The sequence below is a fragment of the Pelmatolapia mariae genome, linkage group LG4, assembly GCF_036321145.2.
Source record: "Pelmatolapia mariae isolate MD_Pm_ZW linkage group LG4, Pm_UMD_F_2, whole genome shotgun sequence".
NCBI classification, from domain to species: domain Eukaryota; kingdom Metazoa; phylum Chordata; class Actinopteri; order Cichliformes; family Cichlidae; genus Pelmatolapia; species Pelmatolapia mariae.
Window position 1 is genome coordinate 28,590,634 of NC_086230.1, and position 21,278 is coordinate 28,611,911.

At 40.0% G+C, this 21,278-nt stretch overlaps 3 protein-coding genes across 3 annotated transcripts in view; all 3 read left to right on the plus strand.

Moving 5' to 3' along the window:
* plcd3a (phospholipase C, delta 3a) overlaps positions 1–1,374 on the plus strand; it is a 28,728-nt gene extending 27,354 nt beyond the window's left edge. The window contains exon 15 of the mRNA XM_063472308.1: positions 65–1,374. Coding sequence (XP_063328378.1) covers positions 65–207 — 143 coding nt within the window. The 3' untranslated portion in view covers positions 208–1,374. The remainder of the gene's footprint in view (positions 1–64) is intronic.
* Positions 1,375–2,760: 1,386 nt separating this feature from the next.
* nmt1a (N-myristoyltransferase 1a) lies at positions 2,761–12,224 on the plus strand. The gene is made up of 12 exons (XM_063472310.1): positions 2,761–2,884; positions 5,082–5,187; positions 5,389–5,533; positions 8,111–8,229; positions 8,550–8,641; positions 8,729–8,845; positions 9,034–9,204; positions 9,299–9,407; positions 9,506–9,676; positions 9,769–9,933; positions 10,016–10,153; positions 10,754–12,224. Exons 1-12 carry the CDS (start codon positions 2,781–2,783, stop codon positions 10,772–10,774), a joined length of 1,458 nt encoding a protein of 485 aa, XP_063328380.1. The 5' UTR covers positions 2,761–2,780; the 3' UTR covers positions 10,775–12,224.
* Positions 12,225–13,028: 804 nt separating this feature from the next.
* retsat.2 (retinol saturase, tandem duplicate 2) lies at positions 13,029–20,802 on the plus strand. The gene is made up of 11 exons (XM_063470811.1): positions 13,029–13,250; positions 14,088–14,270; positions 14,464–14,705; positions 15,731–15,932; positions 16,020–16,217; positions 16,302–16,421; positions 17,593–17,731; positions 18,031–18,140; positions 18,222–18,391; positions 19,975–20,134; positions 20,231–20,802. The coding sequence occupies exons 1-11, from the start codon at positions 13,091–13,093 to the stop codon at positions 20,377–20,379; spliced, it is 1,833 nt and encodes a 610-aa protein (XP_063326881.1). The 5' UTR covers positions 13,029–13,090; the 3' UTR covers positions 20,380–20,802.
* Positions 20,803–21,278: the final 476 nt, after the last annotated feature.

The following is a 21,278-nucleotide window of genomic DNA, read 5'->3' on the forward strand; positions in this document are numbered from 1 at the left end:
CTCGGATGTTCTTTTTAATATGTGTCATACTCTTTTGTTTTTTTTGTTTCTTCTCCCCACCCAGGTTATCGACATATTCACTTACTGAAGGCAGATGGTTCTAGCCTTTCTCCTGCTACACTCTTTATCCATGTCAAAGTGACTCGCAGAGGTGTTCCTGTCAAAACTATGGCTGAGCGTATTGCCGCTGCCAAAGGCAAAGCGTGACACACATCTGAACAAGACAATCAGATATCTGGACAATGAAGGACCTTGGAAGGAGGAGCTCCGAGTGTAAACAGACAGAGACAGAATGCTGCTGTTGTCTTACAGTTCAGACCCCAAGTGGTCCAATTTACACAAAACCACTTCCCAGTGCTTGAAGAAAGGTGTCTGTCAGAGATGGAGACATGCCCTCTGGTGACTGTAATTCATAAAAAAATGCAGAAAAGGGACTGTTAGAGAGAATGAAGATCATTTATTTTATGTCATCATTTTATTTTTTAACGTGTTTTTTTAACTTGAAGAATAATGATCGCTTAAGTAAAATAGCACTTCTTAAATTGACGCTATAACAGAATTGCAATGAGATGTAAACCAAGTGTAACTAACTGTGTTTGACAATATACATAAACATCAGTGTTTTAGATGTTATTATTGGCAGCATTAACTGTGCTGTAATACAGATTTAATTTTGTGTTAGTGAGTGCCCCAGGGCGCCGTGGCCCATATCTGGGCACTTTTAAATTCTCTCTGGAAGACAAATGTTAACATATTCTCACATCTTCCAGCAGAACATGACAGGCTTAACTTGCAAAGATAAGCTTTTTTCTTAAATGTCTTGTATTTTATCTTAGCATCATTTCACATATGTTCAAATGTGCTTGTTTAAAATCATATTTGACTTTTAACGATACAGTATTTCCATATAAGCTTCTTTCATTTTGTCAACTTTTGTCTTCGTATTCAGATCTAGAAAAAATGCTGTTAAAAACTAATTGCATCAATCTAATACAACCATTAATTACTCCAGGCTACAGTGAATCTTTTAATACTCTTATAAGGAGGTTCACTGATAATAAAATGGTCCAGCGATGAAAAGTAATTACTGTAATTACAGTTTTAATGGTCACGCTGGTTTTGAGAAGAATGTAATATGTATTTAATAGTGAGTGAAGTAAAACTTTGCTCTCTTAATGTTTAATATAGAAGCTGTGGGATGCGTTTGAGTGGTTATGTTTGCAAGAAAAATGTTTTTATAAAGCACTTCTAACAATTTTTTTCACATGCTGTCAAAAGATACAAGTGTCTGTTTAAGTTTCAAAAGTCCACAGTGTTGTGTGTGGACACCTGACACTTTAATAAATGCATAACCAGAAGGTTCTAATCTGTGAATTTTTGTCTGACTTTTCTGTGGTACTCTAAAGCTGTCAGCCTAAAACATGATAAATCTTTACATTCCAACATTAGAACTATCAATGGATATGTCCCTGCCTGATTAGGCCAAAAGTAAAGACAAAAAAATGAAAACTCTTAGCAATATTTATGACATTTCACATTACATAGCATGGCAGCAATTTCTCCAACAACTGGACTTCTTTTGTTTCCGAGCATCTCCATGAATTATGAGTTAATCCACCCACTGAATATTTTGTGGTAAACTTAATTAAATACAAAAACACACACAGTGGGTTGTGAATGTCAGTAGGCAACACCACAATGACAGAAAAATGAGGAGGTCAGTATTAGTAGTTTTCCCCCTCAAGAAATATGTTGCTAAAAAGTCTAAAGTTAACGCTAAAATCATCACAGACATGTTTTTAACATCAGCAGAAAAGGTTCAAAAACACACCTCAAATATATTAATATAGTCCCTGTTGATATTTAGGTCAAAATGTTGCATTGCTAACAAAAAGTAATCACACACGGCTCTCTGAAATAATCATTAGCAAATATAATCATGTTATCGTCTCATATGACTGCCACGATTTCTTATACTGTGTATGTTGCGACTCTGTGGGTATTTTGTCCAAGTGTTGTTGCCGTAGCTGTAACTCCATTGCTGTAGTAATTATTGTTAAACACCGTGTCACTACTTTTAATGTATTCATGCAAAACGTCAATAGAAGAATATCCTGTTAGCTTACTTTATGCAAAAACTGGGTTCTTTAATGCTCCTGTCAGGGTTTATTTATTATGAAAATAAATAAGATGTGGGCCTAAAAGGTTTTGGCTGCTTTGGAGGCGCTAATCAATACGCAGACTACGTAAAAGAACAGCTAATGTACATTTTTACCTAACTGTTAGTGCCTTTTAACTGACTTTCAAATAAGAAATATCAACGCCACAATGCTTAATCTGTTTAGTTGGTCTCATTAAATAATCCACCTAAATCTGAGCATGACTTTGCCTTCTTACTCACCCTGCTGTAATATTAATTTATTAGGCCTCAGATTATCTTGCAAGATTCACCATCTTACACGTGTTTCCACTCAAGTGATTTCATTTGCCTTTGGGTTGTATGGGCGCCACATGGCTGTTTGTCTTTAGATGGAAAAATATATTAAATACACAAAAAATTTATTTTTACTGGGGCTGTGAGAACTTAAAAATGGACGCTTTAAAACGACAAACCGTGCCCGCTCCATTACAAGCCTTCTGTTTATCGTAAATATTTGGAAATGATCGGGTAAAAAAAGACGACCATGGCTACGCCTCCACTGCATGTTTCAGCCAATAGCGTCGAGACTCTTTTAAAGGTGTCAAGGGGCACGCGGTGGAGTCTCACTTCCTGGTTGAAGATGGCGGATGAGAATGAGACAGCACCGATGCCGGAGAAAGAAGATGTAGAGGATCACGCACACTGCAGCGACTGTGAAAATGAAGAGCACCACTTTGACGATGGGTAAGGAGGCAGGCTTACTGGGTCGGTGGCGTAAAATACGTCACGGTTCTGGAGATTTTAACAAAATTAACTTAAACTAAACCTCGGTGAGCAGTCGGGATAGACGGCCATCCTTAGACGTTGTCCAGCCCATTTTCTTTCATCCTATTGGTTAGTAGCAACGTTCGCTTGCTTGTTCTTTCATCCGGTTGGCTGAGAAGGATGTCTTTTCCAAATATAGGCTGGACTTAGCGTTTTCCTAAGTATATGGTTAGAAAGGAGAAAGCAAAGTGCGTTTAGAAGCCAATTTTACACCAACACGCATGTTTCTGTTACTCATAAAACTTGCAGAAAAAAAAATAAACTTTTAATTAAATTGATAGTTTCCGGTGTTCTTCGCATGCCGTTGCTGTGTTGACGGTAAAGGATGCAAATCACCTTTACGCCAGCTGACATGTAGCGTGTTAGCTTGCATGCTAGCGTACCTGGCATTGTCTGTGTGTGTGTGTGGATTCGGTGCAAGATCAAAAGTGAAACAAGCACAAACGTGCATGCAAAAAGCACTCAGCTTAAACATAATATACCTGGGCCCCGGCGTTGTGAAGTGAGGGCTTTGAATTCCCTCTTTAGTCACAGAATTGTTCACGACCTTAAAGCAGCCTAGCTCGGTTGCTCTTACTCAATACAAGCATTGATAGAAACCCTGGTTTTTCCTTATTGTATTTTTTTTTTTTTTTTAAGAGAGAAGTGGTGTCACATATGAAAGGGCGTGTCCGCAAAGCAGCTGACCTTTGTTTTTAGTAGAACAAGTGGAATAAGAATGCGTCTCTGTAAGGTAGTTTTCGCAAACATCTGATCACTAACTGGAGGAAATCTGACCCCACAGCCACGCGTTTCCGTTTTTAGAGACACAAAGAAGCGAATAAAGATAAAATCTGAGAAAAGAATAAACCTAATGTTGCAGAATTCTACCTCAAACCCACGTTGCTGTATGGCTAAAGTAGGATGACCATATTTTGATTTCCAAAAAAGAGGACACTTGGCTCAGTCATGAAGAACTTGCTTAAAGAAACATATTTAACATATTTAAAAGATAACTTCTCTGTGCAGTTAATGGATTGTGAATTGTGAACTATGTCGTATAGGCTTTTACAAGTCATCAAGTGCAAAAAAAAACCTTAAAAGCCCCTGAATTAAATAATGGTACAGAAATAATGCCTCATCTGCATAAGAAAAATTACCAGTACTGGGTCGGTACGAGTGAAATTTCTTTTGCAGTTCGTCTGAAAAGATGCACTTGCGCTTTGGGATCTTTTAAACAGTTGCTGTGCGCTGTCTGTCCCGTCTGTGAGCGCAGAACAACTCACAAAGCAGCAGTTCAGGGATGACGTCACACACATGGGTCCTCTGTTGGAATATAGGAAAACCCGGCCTTTTTTTATCAATCTTGAAAATCCCCCCGGACACAACGTGAAAAATGGACATGTCCGGGGAAAAGAGGACGGTTGGTCACCCTAGCTAAAGTGAAACATATTGCCTTGCAGGTCTTTGAACCTTCCTGCACTCAGAAACAATTGTTTGGCCCCTTAACTGCTCTACCCTGTTGAAATGGAAAGTGGGAGAACAAACCATTGAATGTTTTGTTGTCCATTGTTCCAGTCACTTGCTGGGCTCTTGTACATACAGTACATAAACACACACGCACAGATACTCTTCTTCTAGATGTCATCTGATTCACCATCTGTGCTGGTGTTTCAAATACAGACCGTGTACCGGCCTGCATTTCTCCCCTCTTGGACACTAATGAGATTATCCTGTGTAAGTATGTTGCCAGAAGATGAAGTGGCTGGCTGGAGATATGTGGCTTTTCTGGTTGGAGCAGATCAGAAGAGAGGGTTATTCTGAAAATCTGCGCTCACTTCTAAACATCCTGCAAACGACTTGTGAATTTCTGTATGTTTTAGCTGAAGGACTGGTTTTATTGTGTCTTTAGCTGCCCTAGAGCTAAACATCTTGTTGTTAGTTTAAACACACAGCTACTCCTCGACATCAGGGTTTGCATCAGCAATGAAATGTAAATTGTGTTGGAAGTGTCGGTGGTTTAATAATCTTGGCTGTTGTTTAAAAGCAGATCGCAGAAAATAAATTTCCAACATGATTTTCTTTTCTTCTGAGATCAGTCTTAAAAAGGATGCCATCTATTTCTGTCCTGTTCCAGTGAGAGGGGTCTTGGGGACGACACTGGCGCCAAGAAGAAGAAAAAGAAGCAAAAAAAGAAGAAGAAATCTGGTGCCACAGAAGCAGCTCAGGACCCCCTTGCCAAGGCATGAATTTATGCATTTCTGTCTTAATGGGTTATAAACCTAACCTAAAAGGAAAGGAGAAACAGTCCAGTTAAGGTGTAAACTACTAAAATCACAGTTTAGATACAGAATGGTTAAAGACTGTTTAGATAGGATCAACAGTGTTGACTTCTGTTTGTCGTTGTCTTGTTTGATGTATATTTGTGTTTACTTCCCAAACAGGTGAATTCGTTGCCAGCTGATAAGCTACAGGAGATCCAAAAGGCCATTGAACTGTTCTCTGTTGGCCAAGGTCCAGCCAAAACCATGGAGGAGGCCACTCGGAGGAGTTACCAGTTCTGGGACACACAGCCTGTGCCCAAACTAGGTATGGTTACAGATGGTGTAGTTCTGTTTTTCATGCCAATATGTAGCTTATTGGTAGGACTGCCACGATTAGTCGACTAGTCACGATTACGTCGACTATTAAAATCATCGACGACTAATTTAATAGTCGACGCGCCCTTTGAAGCTTTGTAAGATCCCAAAAGACGCAGGAATAAGTATTAGGATTTAAGAGTGTAATAACAGACTGAAACAGAAGACAGCAGCACTTCATGTACAAGGGTGCCAGCAGCCGTTAAACCCCAAAGAAGAAGAAGCAGTGTCCGGTATCGTAGCTGTGTCCAAATTCAGGAACCACATCCTCCTGTGCCCGCATTTGTAGGCCGATTACGTTACAGCGACACGATGAAGACTGTCCAAATTCGAAGACTCCGACAAACACGGCCAACAAATGCACCCTTCATTTCCCCAGATTTGAAGGATGGGTCGGGTGTATACTTCGTGGCCCAACCTATCCCAGAATTCATAGCGCGGCCCAGCTCAGTTTCCAACAATGGCGGCAGCTAGTTAGTTTTAATATTACTCTTATTATTCTTTCTGGGCCACAAAATACACGTTTAACATATTTTCAGGCGAGAATGTAGCTGTGTAAACCTCAAATATCTGCTCAGTTTATCAAGACACCACATATTTTCAAAAGCGCCCCGACGTTTTCGGAGACGTCTGTTACCCACCAGCTCGATAGCTAGCCGGGGTTCAAGGCTCACTAGAGCCGGTGAGAACACCGGACTCCCGGCAAATCGTTTTCAAACCCACCGCCGTCTTTCGCTACTCAGGTTAAACATGATATATAAGTCACTTAGATAACTTAAAAATGTTATTGTTTGGCTTTTTTTTTAGTATTTTATTTGTTCCTGAGTAAATCGGTTTGGCTGAGATTAAAGTTAGTTTTTACAGAGCTGAATAAACGTCAAGCAGACAGCTGGTTATCAGAAGTGTGAGATGCTCGAGAATATACTCCGGTGTCCTGTTATATTTTAGACAGCAAGGAGCAGACGGCTGAGTTTATTAAACTCCACTGAAACAATCTGCAAATTTCATTAAAATTTAATAAACTATCATCTTGTCTTTATTTTTAGTTAGCACATACCTTAAACACTTAAAGCTGTAAGCTAATGATAGTTATATAAAAGCAGATGCGTGCTGGTGCAATAAGCTGTACGTTTTACGTCCAATGGAAGCATGATCTGATTAGTCGACTAATCGCAAAAATAATCGGTGACTAGTCGACTATCAAAATAATCGTTTGTGGCAGCCCTACTTATAGGTCAAATCTTTAGGGATTGATAAAAGAATGTTTTTGTTGTTGTTTTGGGGTTTTTTCTGCATGTGGACAAAAGTGGGCTTACACAGATGGTCAGTTAACACAGAGTGAACAGAAGGAAAAAAGGCTTGTACTTATGACTCAAGTATGCAAAAGCTCAGTACAACAGCATTATTTTGCAATCTGTTGGTGAAATGTGCCTGAAATTGTGAAAGGAATTGATAATTAGGCATGGTTATGAGGAAGCTGCAAATCAATTTCTCCCATTTTAATATACCGCACATGTGCTCTTTTTGTTTGCAATCTGGTGAATCAGGAGGCCATTTGAGTACACTGACCTCATTTCATGTTCAAGTATCCAGTTTGAGATTACTTGACCTTTTATTATATGACATGGTAGCCTACTGGAAACAGCCATCAGAAGATGGGTACACTATGGTCATAAAGGGAATCACATTGCCAGCAACAGTACTCAGGTAGGCTGTGGTGTTTAAATGTTGTTTTATTCTGAGAGGCCCAATGTGACCAAGGAAGCTTTCCCCACACTATTGCTTCACTGCCAGTGTCCTGAGCTGTTGGCAACATAAATCTATCCAAACTCTGACCCTACCATCCGAAAGTCACAGCAGAATTTAGGACTCATCAAACCAGGCAGTATTTTTCCTGTCTTCTGTTCTGCAGTTTTGGTAAGCTGAATTTTAGCCACAGTCTCCTGTTCGTAGCTGACAGGAGTGGCACCCACTGTAGTCTGCTTGAAGGTTTGACTGTTGTGCATTTAGAAATGCTCTGCTGCATAGTTTTGCTGTAACAAGTAGTTAATTGAGGTCCTGGTGCTTTTCTATCAGCTCAAAGGAGTCTGGCTCTATACTCCTTTGACGTTTTCTCCCAAATGACTCACTGGATATTTTCTGGCCATTCTCTGTAAGTCCTAGAGATGGTTGTGGGGATAATCAGTCATAGATCAGCAGTTTCTGAAATATTCAGACCAATCCATCCAGCACCAACAACCATGCTACAGTCATAGTCGCCTAAATCAACTTTCCTCCCCATTTTGATGCTTGGTTTGAAATTCAGCAGGACATCTTATCAATGTCTACCTGCCTACATGCACAGAGTTGCTGTCAGGTAAAGGGCTGATGAGAGATTTGCATAAATGTTGGGAATGTGTACCTAATGAGGTGTCCAGTGGATATGTGCCATTGCTTTCTGGTCTTCTAAGAGTGGTGTCTAAAAGAGAAGTGTATATAATTTGCAGGTTTTTGTGCTTTGTCAGACTTCTGTGTACTTTTCCTTCAGGGGAGACGGTGACATCACACGGCTCCATTGAACCTGACAAAGACAACATTCGAGAAGAGCCCTACAGCCTCCCGCAGGGCTTCAGCTGGGACACCCTCGACCTGGGGAACCCCGCTGTGGTAAGAAAGCATATAAACACAAACACTCACAGCAAGCATGCACAGGAGGAATTCGTCTTTCAGTAACAAAGTCCTGGACTCGTGGTGCTTTGGATTTTTGTTTTTATTCCAAGTTTGTCCTCTCAGTAATTATGTGACTGTTTATGATGAAGTGCTTGTTGTTTGGTCAGAGTGTAGTAGCAGTCCGATTAGAAACGTTGTCCTTTTGTCAAATGTTCATTGTAGAAATGTGGTTTTGTTTTTTTTGTTTTTTTTAATTTGGTGCTCTTGACTTTTTAAGATGACTTTGTCTCTTATTCTTTTCTTCTCTCTACAACCAGCTCAAGGAGCTTTACACCCTTCTCAACGAGAACTATGTTGAAGATGATGATAACATGTTCCGATTTGACTATTCTCCTGAGTTCCTGCTCTGGTAATTTCTCATATTTAAATATTGTTCAAATATTAATACAAGTGCATAGAAATGTGTGGCATTTTTAACTCACCTTGTCCTCCTCAGGGCCCTGCGACCTCCTGGCTGGTTGCCTCAGTGGCACTGTGGAGTGAGGGTTAACTCCAACCAGAAGCTGGTCGGCTTTATCAGTGCCATTCCTGCCACCATCCACATCTATGACATGTAAGTAAACAGAATAGTGCGGGGGGGGTGTCAATATGTTATCCTCCGTCCATTATTTACTTCCCAATGGAACATGTTTTGTTTTGTTTCTTCTATTACTGGTCTATGACTAGTATTTCTAATAGATTGTATTCAGTGTGTTATTCAAATAAATAAATGTCTCATGATTGTTTTTTTTTCTGCTTTAGAGAGAAGAAAATGGTTGAGATTAATTTCCTCTGCGTCCACAAGAAGCTTCGCTCCAAACGAGTCGCTCCAGTTCTGATCAGAGAGATCACCAGACGGGTCAACCTGCAGGGAATCTTTCAGGCAGTGTATACTGCTGGAGTGGTACTACCCAAACCTGTGGGCACATGCAGGTGGGTGTGACAGGGATATTTTCTAACCCCAAGCCCTAGGGTTAGATTTCATTCACTGCATTAATCGATACTTAATGATGTTTCCTTCGTGCAGGTACTGGCATCGCTCTTTGAACCCTCGAAAACTAATTGAAGTGAAGTTTTCCCATCTGAGTAGGAACATGACTATGCAGCGCACCATGAAGTTGTACCGCTTGCCAGAGGTTGTTGGCGACTAACACAAATTTTCAGTCACTTTAGAAATCACCTCTTTCTTCCAGCATGTCTTTTAACGTCTTCGTCCTTGTCATCTCTCTTTCAGGCCCCAAAGACTTCTGGTCTGCGGCCAATGACCAAGAAGGACGTGCCCGTGGTGCATCGCCTCCTCCGTGAATATCTGAGCCAGTTCAACCTGGTGCCAGTCATGAATCAGGAAGAGGTGGCACACTGGTTGCTGCCCCAAGAAAATATTATTGACACTTATGTGGTGGAGGTAAAGAATCCAGAAAAAATCTTTGAGGGAAAAAAAAAAAACCCTTTAAAATTCTCTCCAAGTAACTAAGGGTTACTTTGTTGTCATTACAGAATGATGGCAAAGTGACAGACTTCCTGAGTTTCTACACGCTGCCCTCTACCATTATGAATCATCCTGTGCACCGCAGTCTAAAAGCGGCGTACTCCTTCTACAATGTGCACACCACCACCACCCTGCTCGACCTGATGTCTGATGCCCTCATCTTGGCCAAATCGGTGCATGTTCAATCTTTTAAAACGTGTTCTCTGAAATGTTTACTTGCAAAAACCTAATAATTTTTCCTGTTTCTTTATTCAGAAAGGGTTTGATGTCTTTAATGCACTGGATCTAATGGAAAACAAGACTTTCTTGGAAAAGCTTAAGTTTGGCATCGGTGATGGGAATCTACAGTATTACCTGTACAATTGGAAGTGTCCCAGCATGGGGCCGGAAAAGGTGCGTTTCTGAAATGACTTGTTTCTTTTAAAATATTTTGTTTTGGGCTTTTTGCCTTTTTAGTAACAGGTTTGCAGTGAAGAATAGACAGGAAATGGGGGATGGAGTGCAGGAGAAGATATGGCAAAGTGCTGCAGGTTGGACAAATGTGGGTTGCTGCATTCCTGCCATATAGGCATCTGCTGTAGCGCATATATGAAACTATCTTAAGGGAATTTTAATGTTTCAGATTAATTTACAAAAATATATAATTGTTGTCTGCATTAATTTTGGGTATAAATTGTTTTTGTATCATTGTGTGCTGCTCACATAAGTATTTGCTTTTTATGGTTGTTCATGCAAGAGACTGCTTAACCTGTCACTGCAGTTGGATTCACACTTGTATTGCAGTTTTGTTTGTGGCATGATTTATTTTATTTTTTTAAAGGCTAATTGTTCATGTCTTTGTCATGCATCTAGCTTTTCTGTTACATTTTCATCCTTTTTGCCAGTCTCATGCAGTACTACTACAGATGCCTTACATGTGCCATAGTGACTCCTGCACAAACCCAAGCTACATTTGTGACTGTTTTCGTAACGGCTCCGTTGCTTCTTTTCCAGGTGGGATTGGTTTTGCAGTGACATCCCTTCTAATGCAGAAAGCAAGTGGCACCATCAGGTGAGGAGGTGGCACAATCGCACTGGCCACCTGACAGATGAACTGATGACCTCCTACTTTAAGAATGGAAACCCACCGCCCATTTTTACTTTTTGACCTTTTGAACTTTGACCTGCACTACCGCTGCCAGGCAGGGAGGCAGGGGGGAGTCTTCAGCTCTTCCCTCCTTCCTCGATCACATGGACCTTAAGCCATTGTAGTTACCATCCCAAACAACTGTACATCTGAAAGCTGTCTTGATTGTACCATACACACACTCACAAGAACAGTTTGCACAGGTTACTGGATACCAAACGCTCATTGTTGGTGACAAAGCATACCGTATGTGTAAATAATGCCAAACATAACTGCGAATTACACCCTAACGCATACAGACTAGAGCCTACTGTTTGTTGGAAGTGCTTTTTGCAACTACAATAATTCTGTCATCCTTAAGTTTTAGAGATAAAAATCAAAAGGATCAAAAATATTTTAAAGAGAAAACGGCTGAAAAGGTGAGATAATAAATACCAAAAGTGTACACAAGAATAAGGGCTTCTGTTTTAGAGTTTCCTTGTCGACCGTTTTTTGTCGTTTGTATTTTGCTCATCAGAGTCGGTTCTGGCAGTCATGGAGGCATTTGAGCAAAGCTTGAAGATGAATTCCAGAGAAGGCATTTATTTTCTGGAGTTTCTTGTCATTAACTTTCTTCGCCACAGCTTGCTGCACTAACTAGACCCTGTTACACAGACTGATTAACAGTTCAGACAAAAACGTCAATCATTTTCTATGAGGTTAGACTGCAATGGAGAAGTTTAAGGCATTCTGATCAACATTTATCAGCAGGGATACAATTTATAAGGACACCTTAAGTTCACAGGGCTCCAGTTGCAAAATCCACCTTAAGAAATCCTTCGATTTGGCTCTCACTGTATACAAGTCTTAAGGTCAAGGGTTTTTTAAGCTCAATATGCAGATTTTGCTTGAGGGAACCACACAGGATGTCTTAAAGAGTCAAAAACTTAATGTATAAATGTTGCAAACTGTAATAGACCATAAACAGTTGGAGACAAGTTTACATATTTGATGAGCTGACATCACTGATAAGGTACTTTTCCCTGCTACAAGTCCACAATATTATTAACAATCATAAAATTTTGCACCTCACACATCATATTTAGCTTACACTGACCATGCCATCAGGTAGAGTAGGTGGGTGTTGGAACTGGACCTGTGAACCGCAGTCTGGACTTGCAAGACCTGCAGCGTGGATGGATGATAACTGGGGAAATGCCCCAGCTAAAATATTTTGTAAAGTGTTGGTTCTATTTGCAAACAGATGTAAAAAAAAATGAATAAACAATGAATGGTGCAGGAAATGCATGGAAAAGATGTAGATTTTTCTTTTAGGGTTGGAAGGGTGTAGAGCTTACTGTGAGGTTTTGGTAAAGTCTGATTAAATGGGCGTTAAATATAGCTGTACTTAAATAATTTCCTCCCCAAATACACAAATGAGGGTTTTCAGAAGCTTTGAAACATCACACAAAGTGTTTTTTTAACATTTAATAAAACGTCTAAGATAAGCCGGAGCGAGGAATTCTGTAACTGCAAAGGTGGAACGTGTTTAACTTCTAGGGGTGACAACTTTTTAAAACCTTATTACGAGGCAGAGACAGCCCAATTTTAAGATAATTTTTTAGCATTATTGTAAGGTCTTTATCTTACAATGTAAAGCACCTTTAGGAAGCTGTTTGGTTTTTTGGGGGTTTTTTTTTTTTAATAGTTAATTTAATCAGTGGTTTAACAAAAGTAAAACACTGCAAAGAGATGTTGTGGATCATGTACACTACCCTGCTGAAAAGACAAATTTTATGCTTTGGCCATGGAGCTTTTACAAATAAGATGAACACTGCTTTATGTGAATAAAGCAGCAGCAAAACACTTAAGGACGATAAAAGCAGCAGCAATAAAAACGTATTAAATTCATTAGGACACAGTAAATTTCAACTTAAAAACATAAATACGTAAATACGGGAAAAAACATCTTTGTAAAACGACTTTGTAATGCGACGATTTTCTTTTTTCTCCTGAAAAAGGAAGCTGTCACGTTGAACTTGACGATAATTGGTCGAAATATAATAACGCTTCCCAAAAGGAAGATTCTGATTGGGCAGTTTCGCCACCTGCCAGTTATGTGGGCGGTACTGATCCGCGCTGTTAAGTAAAGGCTCTGGTTTTTGATGGAACCCAATGAGGAAGTGAACACCGTGACTGTGCCGAGTGGTTTCTGAAGGGGCGCAATGATGATCGCTGTGGGCATTATTTGTGCGGCGATTGTCATATTTTTATTACATTATGTCTTCGGCGGCCGCGGGCCTGATCCCTTTGAGAAGGACACTCGTGAACCGCTAAAGAAGAGAGTTTACGACAAGAAAGAGAAAAATAAAGTGCTGAAGCAAGGTGAGTGAAAGGTCCATTACACGCGGAGTTATGCAGGTCAAGTGTCAGCCTTTGCATTTGAACTATTCAAGTCAACTATTTGACTCATTCTTATTTATATTTGTTTGTGGATTTTTATAAGTCAGCAGACAGATGCTTAGTCAGAACTGAAACTGGAAGTAGTTTTAAATTGTGCTAATTTCATGCACTCCTCATATAAACATATATAAATAGATATAAGATGAGATCTATGGGTTTGGAATGGACATTGCAAAGTTTATAAAAGTGCAAGATTCCTTTGGTACTTTTGCCAAACCAAGACTGCAAAAAAAAGGAAGCAGCCTAAAAATCTCAGATAATCTCTGCACAAATAAAAGAAGGAAGAAGGAAATCTGGACAAAAACGGGAGATCACAGTCTATAAATTTACAATAAACATTACTTGGATATTTTATGTTATTACATTGGGAAAAAATATGAGGGAAAAAAAGTACTACAAAAATGTGTAAATGTCATACTATAAATTAATAAATAAGTCACAAAAAATAGTTTTTTACCCCTCAAGGTTAGAATCCTATAAATATACCCAGTCTGCTGATTTTTTTTACCCCATTAAACTTACCATTTTATTTGGTGTTTGGTTTGAGAAATTGTAGTAATATAGTAAGTTGTAGTAATAGCCTGAATACACCATGGTATAAAAGTGAGCAAAACAGAATATCTGGAGTTTTTGTGAATCTGACACCAGTTATGTTTTTAAAATGATTCTTATTGGTGGTGCATGACTAGAATTCTCCAATTTATTATTGTTTTGCTAAAGCCATGCTGGTGATTGAATGGTTCTTTTCCACCTCTTTAGGTTTTGTGGCCAATAGAGTACCGGAGAACCTGGATGCCATCGTCGTCGGCAGTGGGGTTGGTGGGCTCGGACTTGCCGTGCTGCTTGCAAAAGTTGGAAAAAGGGTTTTGGTTCTGGAGCAGCACAGCCGGGCCGGAGGATGCTGCCACACGTTCACTGAGAAGGGCTTTGAGTTTGATGTTGGTGAGATCAGTGACTCGTGTTACTTTATTATTCCCTAAAATTAAAATATATGTATTTTTTAAAGAAAAGAGAAGATTTGACTGTTTTTTCAAAAAAGTTTTTTTAATGATGATCTTTGGTTTGGTAAATACTTTTTGATCTCGATTAAGGGATCTGAAGTCTCCTCTCTGTGATCTACACAATCATCCCACAGGAATCCACTACATTGGCGAACTGTTGGACCACAAGCCGTTTCGATGCATGCTGGATCAGATGACCAATGGACAGCTGGAGTGGGAGCCTCTGGAGAACCCATTCGATCACGTTGTGCTGGGACCTCCAGAAAACCGCCGCCGGTACCCCATCTACAGTGGCAAGAGACGCTTCACAGATGAACTGAAGAAGTGTTTCCCAGGAGAGGAAAAGGCTATTGATGAGTTCATGAAGCTGGCCACGGTAGAATCACAATTTAGTTTGTGCATCTGCAACTTGACTTCAGCGACTTTTATTAGCATTGCATTCTTATTTTTTGAGTAATAATTAGGCTCATATTTTATTGGGTGGACCTTTTTACATTCGTTATTATTCGTTATTCGTTATTCCAGCATGTGAAGACCTTTCCTCCTGGGAACTATGTGTTTATGCATTGCACTTTAGCATGGAGAACCTTTATTAGCCAACATCTGTGGATGTTGCACAGATAATCAGCTGGTAATTCAAAGGTCGGATTCATGAGGCAGCATCTTTTTTTTTTTATAGCTGCAACATTACACAACTTCACACAGACTGAGTTGCACCAAAGTTTGCCCTTTGGCATGCAAATAAAGGAGCAGTCTTTCCTTGGTGCTTTTGGAGGTCACACTTTTTAATTAACCTTCTTCTTATCAATCGCTTTAAGTTATGCAAACAGTCTTTGTGTCTCTGGTTCAGATCTTTTGAAACGTATAATAATAGTTTCTCTCACAAGGGATTTTTCTAAGAGACTCTTTATCTTTCTTGGAACCGTGTCAGCATTAACTAACTTCTCCCAACAGATACAGCTAAATATTGTAAAACTGATCATTTTTGCAGTACTTTTGGTCTATTTTACTCCACAAAACAAAGTGATCCATTTTTGGGAAATTAGAGCATATCAAATATTGATAGCAATAACAATACTTTATTAATTTATCATAACGTTTTATGGAGTAATAAGGAAAGGTGCACTTGGACTGGCCTCATGGCACATGGCACCTTATGGCCAAGTTTTTATGGCCTTATGGCACCACCCATCTGTTTCACAAACGTCCATTCTCCTGTAGAAGTATAGCCAGGAATATATTTCCTTGCTGTTGCCACATGATATGTAATGAGTATGAATATTATGTACATTTAGTGATAATTTAGAAATATTTAATTATCACTAAATGCATGTAATTTGTAAGCACAGGAGACAAGACTACTTTGCTTACACTTTTTTCCGCTGTGTGTTTCATGTTCAGAAAACTGGAAACGGAGTTTGGTTCCTCGCTCTTCTGAAGATTCTCCCTCTCCCACTGGCTAAGTTCCTGGTTCACACCGGCCTAGTCAGGCATCTGTCTTTCTTCTTCAAGATGGCTCCCCGCAGCCTTACAGATGTGGTCAACGAGCTGACAGAGAACAAGGACCTCAGGGCTGTCTTCAGCTACATCTTTGGCACCTATGGTGAGCCCGGCTATGGTTTTAGTGGTGTAATCAGATCAGTTCTTTGCCATGCTGCTCACACTGTTGGTTTCCATCTCTGATCTGCAGGTAAAATTCCCAAAGATGCCAGCTTTGCCATGCACAGTTTGCTGATCACCCACTACCTGAATGGCGCCTGGTACCCTAAAGGCGGAGCTAGTGAGATCGCCTACCATATGATCCCCATCATTGAAAAGGCAGGGGGCGCTGTTCTGGTTCGAGCTCCAGTCAATCGCATCTTATTCAATGATGCCAAGGAAGCTTGTGGTGGGTCCTCAGTTTCTCTACACACAGTTAGCTTAACATCCCACAGAGGAGGTGATTCACTGTGTTTGTGTTTTATGGTTTCAGGTGTCAGCGTAATGAAAGGTCAGGAGGAAGTACACATCCATGCTCCTCTGATCATCTCTGATGCTGGCATTTTCAACACATACCAGAAGCTGATTCCCAAAGACCTCCAGACCATGCCAGGTAAGAAAGGACTTTTTTTAACCTTTATTTGATGGAACAGTGAAGATTTTTTGACAGGAAAGTGGCGAGATAGTGGACACTGTCTTTGTCACGTCTCAGCTAAGCTTCAGGCTCACTCCTATAAACAGTCAGTTTGACTGGTCATATTATAATAAGCAGGTTTCAACTGAAGGACCTCTCCAAAAACACCCATCACACTCACCACTGAGCTGTTTGCTCTAGTTACAGTGTCACACTGTGTTTACCACAAACAAAGAAAGATGCCCATGTGCAGTCCCCGCTCTTTCTCAGCAGTCTACCTGCTTTTATACATATAACATTGGACAAGTTACCCAAGAGAGCAAGAGAGAGGGAGCTCAGTTTAAGAGAAGCCATCTCAGATTTTTTGCAATTTAATCTGGATTACCTTCCCTCTGAGCATAGTCGACAAATAGTGAGGTCTTACTATCACCCGGTACTGACAATAACTGTGATATTTAGAAAAAAATATATAAATATCTTATTACAAATATAACTTAGATAAATATAACTAACATAACTTTTGGCACAGCTTTCAAAACATAGACTTACAGCATGATAAAAGATCATGGTAAACACACTACTAGGGTTAGCAGACTGTGGGCTCGTGTGAGCACAGTGGCCGGGGATGAGATCAAATTCCTGCCAGAGTTGGCTCAGTCTGCTCCTGGGTCCAGTTACAGTTGAGGAGTTAAAGTTGATCAGGGCTCCAACAGACTTGTAACTGTAACTAAGGATTTTCTTTATTCTGATCAATTAGAAAGCCCCAACGTAGAAAAAACGTCTTGCCAACAGTTCCTTTATTTGTATGAGTTGCAGCCTAAACCCTGAATTTTCCTCCCTAAAACACCAGCGTGTCATGATATAAAACGGAGAAAAGTACCCAGCCCTCACATTTGAGAGGATAAATTTAAGAGATAAGTAAATAACAAAGTTCCTTATTCGCCCTCTGCTGATTGATTCACTGAGTAATCATGTCAGCACTCAAGGGATTTTAAAGTATAAGTACTGATGCTGATGCACAGTGCTACTTGTTGCAGTACTTGTTTTTCCCTCTAATCAGGGGAATGACTCATGCTTCTAACATTAGTTTTATATTGCTTTGATCTGTTTGTAAAGCTGTACTGTGTGCTGTGCCTCTGCTGCCTTCCAGCTATCCAGAAGCAGCTGAGTATGCTGAAGCATGGTGAAGGTGGTCTGAGCGTTTTCATGGGTCTGAATGGGACCAAGGAGGAGCTGGGCCTGAAAGCAGACAACTACTGGATCTTTGCTGAGAACAATTTCGATGAACTGTACGATGTCAAGCTTTTGTTTTCATTCCTTTTAGAATTAGGACCAAATATAGACTTTGGTATTTATAGCCAAATCAGAATATTACAGCATAATAATGAGATACACAAGTATAAATTCTTAGTTGTACATTTTTTTTTTGCCACAGCAAGAAAGTATCAGAAATGTCTGATTTTTCATGCTGAATGATAGAGATAAATGTTCAGAATGCAGATGTTGCAGATGCCTAAAGGTAGTTTTTGGTCCAGTCCTTAATGTCAGTATGAATTCAGAAGAGTCTCTTATTTTTAATTTTTTTAAGGGTCGGGAATTATATGAAGAAAGACAGAGAAGAGGCAGCAAAAAATGTACCTCTCATCTTTGTCGCCTCTCCCTCAGCTAAAGATCCTACTTGGGAGGCGAGATCACCAGGTACAGAATCACGAAATCTCAACCTGATGGATTATTTTATTAAACTTTTTCAAAAACAGTCTCATTTTTTCTTCACATTAGGGAAGTCTACTTTGAGTCTGGTTACTTTTGCCAAATATGAATGGTTTGAGGAGTGGAAGGACGGCAAGGTGACAAACAGAGGGCGCGACTACATGGAGCTGAAACAAGCATTCATTGACACCATTCTAGAAGTAGTAATGGATGTTTTCCCCAAGATCACCAGAGACAAGGTAAAAACTCTTCCCATGTAGCTTCTAGTAGACAGGTTTAATGATGGAATTTGGCACTTATGTACTATATAAAGTCAAACTTTGGTTACAACCACCTTATTTATATAATTTAATCAAGAATGCACTCAACAGCTATGGCCTTTGTTCCTAGAGCTTATTTTTAGGAGCCGATCTGTCTTCCATTGCTTCAAACCCTCTCAGTGCTGCAGAACGTGCTTTCTTTTTATTGTGGCTGATCTCTCATGAATCGTGGTGGAGCAATTCTCCAAAAGGGAAGAATAGAAGTTTGTGTGAGAATTCTTTTATAATCTAAAATTCTCTGCTGCACAATTTGTTAATAATTGCTCATTTTGAACTGACCATCAAATCAAAACCACCAAAATAACATTTTAAGACTACTTGTTGTTGAGTGCAGTTCACGAGTTTGTACTGATTAAATCCCCACCTTATGTACACACCGCCTGTTTATTGTGGGAAAGTTTCAAGGGTGGCCAAGAAGTCACATTGCAGAGCCTCTTGTGTGCTGTCAGAAAGTGGCAAAGAGACGTATTAGTGAAGCCAAAAACAGCTTGATGTTGTTTTGTCAAAGAGTGACAGTGGTGTTGTATTGTGACATATCTAAGGAGGGAATGGTTCAGGCTGCATAAAGTTGGAGGTTTGAAAAACAGCTAAAACATCTTTCTGAAGCCAAACAGTTCACGACTAATACAATTAGGACCTCTTTGCACCACAACATCGGATTTGAATTCAAATAAACAATATGTTAAACAAGTGCATGAATTGTTTAGGAATTACAGCCATTTTTAGATGTTGTCCCACATGTAATTGGGTAATTGCCTGACAAGCAGTTTAATAACTAAGTGACTTCTGCTCCTTCATTATTCTGTCGCAGATTGTGCAGATGGGATTGATTCCAAGGTGAACTTGTTTTGGTAGTTTTTCTCTGGAACTGTTAATGTGAGGTCACAAGTAAAGTTCAAGTGAACGAGGTCGTCATTAGGCCAAAAGACCCCCAACAAAATAAACTTATCAGGGAGATGGCAAACACTCCCTGATAGGTTTATTTCATTTTTACAGGGGAAAAGAAAAGTATGGAGAGAAACAGCTCATGATCCAAATAATACCACATTATCTGTCAGAGATGCAGCGTTGTGGCATGAGCATGTATGGCTACCAGTGGAGCTGTATCACTAGTTTTTATTAATAATGTGTCTGCTAATAATAACCCAAAGCAAACTGCAAAAACAATGAAAGGGCTTCTCAAAGCAGAGAAATCAGACATTTTTCAACAGCCAAATCAGTCACAACCCAACAGAGCATGATTTTAGTAACTGAAGACATGCTTGTTAGGCTAACTGGTGATCATCTATCTGTGTTAGCCCTGTAATAGATTAGTAACCTGTCCTAACCTGTAGTCCACCTCTTGGTCCATGACAGCTGGAAAATAGACTCCAGCCGAGCTGTGACCCAGAATGGGATAAATGGAAGAAGACAGATGAATGGAAGTGGTCTCAAATTCCTAGTTAAATAAGAATGAAGGCCCTCTCTGTGCAGTCATATGTTTGTTTTTTCTCCTTGTGCAGATTGAATACATTGATGCTGGTACTCCCATCACAAACACACACTACATCGGAACCCCTAAAGGTGAGATCTATGGCGCGGATCACGGCATCAGCCGGTTCGACCCTGAGCTGAGCATTACCGTGAGAGCTCAGACGCCACTGAAGAACCTCTATCTGACAGGTGTGTGTGAGTCTGTGTGTTTAGAACATCCAAACATCCAGTCAGTGTGCTGTGATTTACTTTGCATGTATAACACTTGATGCCTTTGTTTCACAGGCCAGGATTTGTTTCTGTGCGGTTTCGCCGGCGCCCTCGCCGGAGTTCTCACTTGCGGCTCTGCCATTCTCAACCGAAACCTCCATCTGGATACCATCGCCTTGGCAAAGAGGACAGCATTCATTAATTCCAAGCTGAAAGGGGAGTAACTGCCTAACACCATTTAGCTGAGAGAGCGCTTCATGCAGCAATTAATCAGTGCTGTGTGGTGACACTTTTGCTCATCAGTAACATTAAAATACTGTAGAGAGTTTAATCTTCCATAACACTTGGAGAACTCATATTAATTTACATTTCTCTTCTGTGGTTTGGTTAAGTGGTCTGTAATACCAGATTTAACATGTCTGAATAATGTGGTCCTTATAAAAGCCTACTTGTACTTATTCAGGCTTTAACATGACTCATGTAAATGCTTTGTGAGTCATTCACAAAGACAGAATTAATATCCACCGTGTTGTGTGGTATTTTGTGCTAATTTTCTTTTGCACATAATGTGCCTAATTATGACATATGTTTGATTTACTTTTTTTTAACAGTTCTTTCATTAAACATTAAACAAGGGGTGCAAATAATAAAATGGTTACAACTGTATCTCTGGTGCACTGTGTGTTTTATGAGAAGGTCAAATTAATTTCTCATTGTACTGGGAAGATGGATGGATGCATTTCTCCAATAATTTTAGAAATTTTCCATGTAAAGCAGACCCACTTCAGTAGTAATTATTAGCATCTAAACTCAGCTTTGAGTGAAGGACTAAAAAAATGGCCACTTGCCAAAAGCTCTTCTTTGTTTATTTGTTTTGTTTTTGTGCGCTGGACTCAGTTCATATCCAACACCTGAACGCAGCATGCTGTGTACAGTGACATTTGACAGCAGCGTGGACACGTGTACCAGGAGTGGGCCTAGCTAAACGCAGGTTTTGCGCTTTCTGATTAGTTGGCGATTAAAAGGGGTGTGATTTTCTCATAATTTCTGTCATGCTGGCGACAGTCATGCAAAGACATTTTCCCGTCGTCGCCGGGTGGTGGCGAAAAGGGCGCTGAACACT

Bases quoted from the DNA above. Each gene is read 5' to 3' on its own strand.
- retsat.2 (XM_063470811.1), top strand. From the start codon at position 13,091: ATGATGATCGCTGTGGGCATTATTTGTGCGGCGATTGTCATATTTTTA. The intron at 13,251-14,087 runs GTGAGTGAAAGG...CCACCTCTTTAG, and splicing joins AAATAAAGTGCTGAAGCAAG to GTTTTGTGGCCAATAGAGTA. The intron at 20,135-20,230 runs GTGTGTGTGAGT...TTTGTTTCACAG, and splicing joins GAAGAACCTCTATCTGACAG to GCCAGGATTTGTTTCTGTGC.
- nmt1a (XM_063472310.1), top strand. From the start codon at position 2,781: ATGGCGGATGAGAATGAGACAGCACCGATGCCGGAGAAAGAAGATGTA. The intron at 2,885-5,081 runs GTAAGGAGGCAG...GTCCTGTTCCAG, and splicing joins GAGCACCACTTTGACGATGG to TGAGAGGGGTCTTGGGGACG. The intron at 9,934-10,015 runs GTGCATGTTCAA...TTCTTTATTCAG, and splicing joins CCCTCATCTTGGCCAAATCG to AAAGGGTTTGATGTCTTTAA.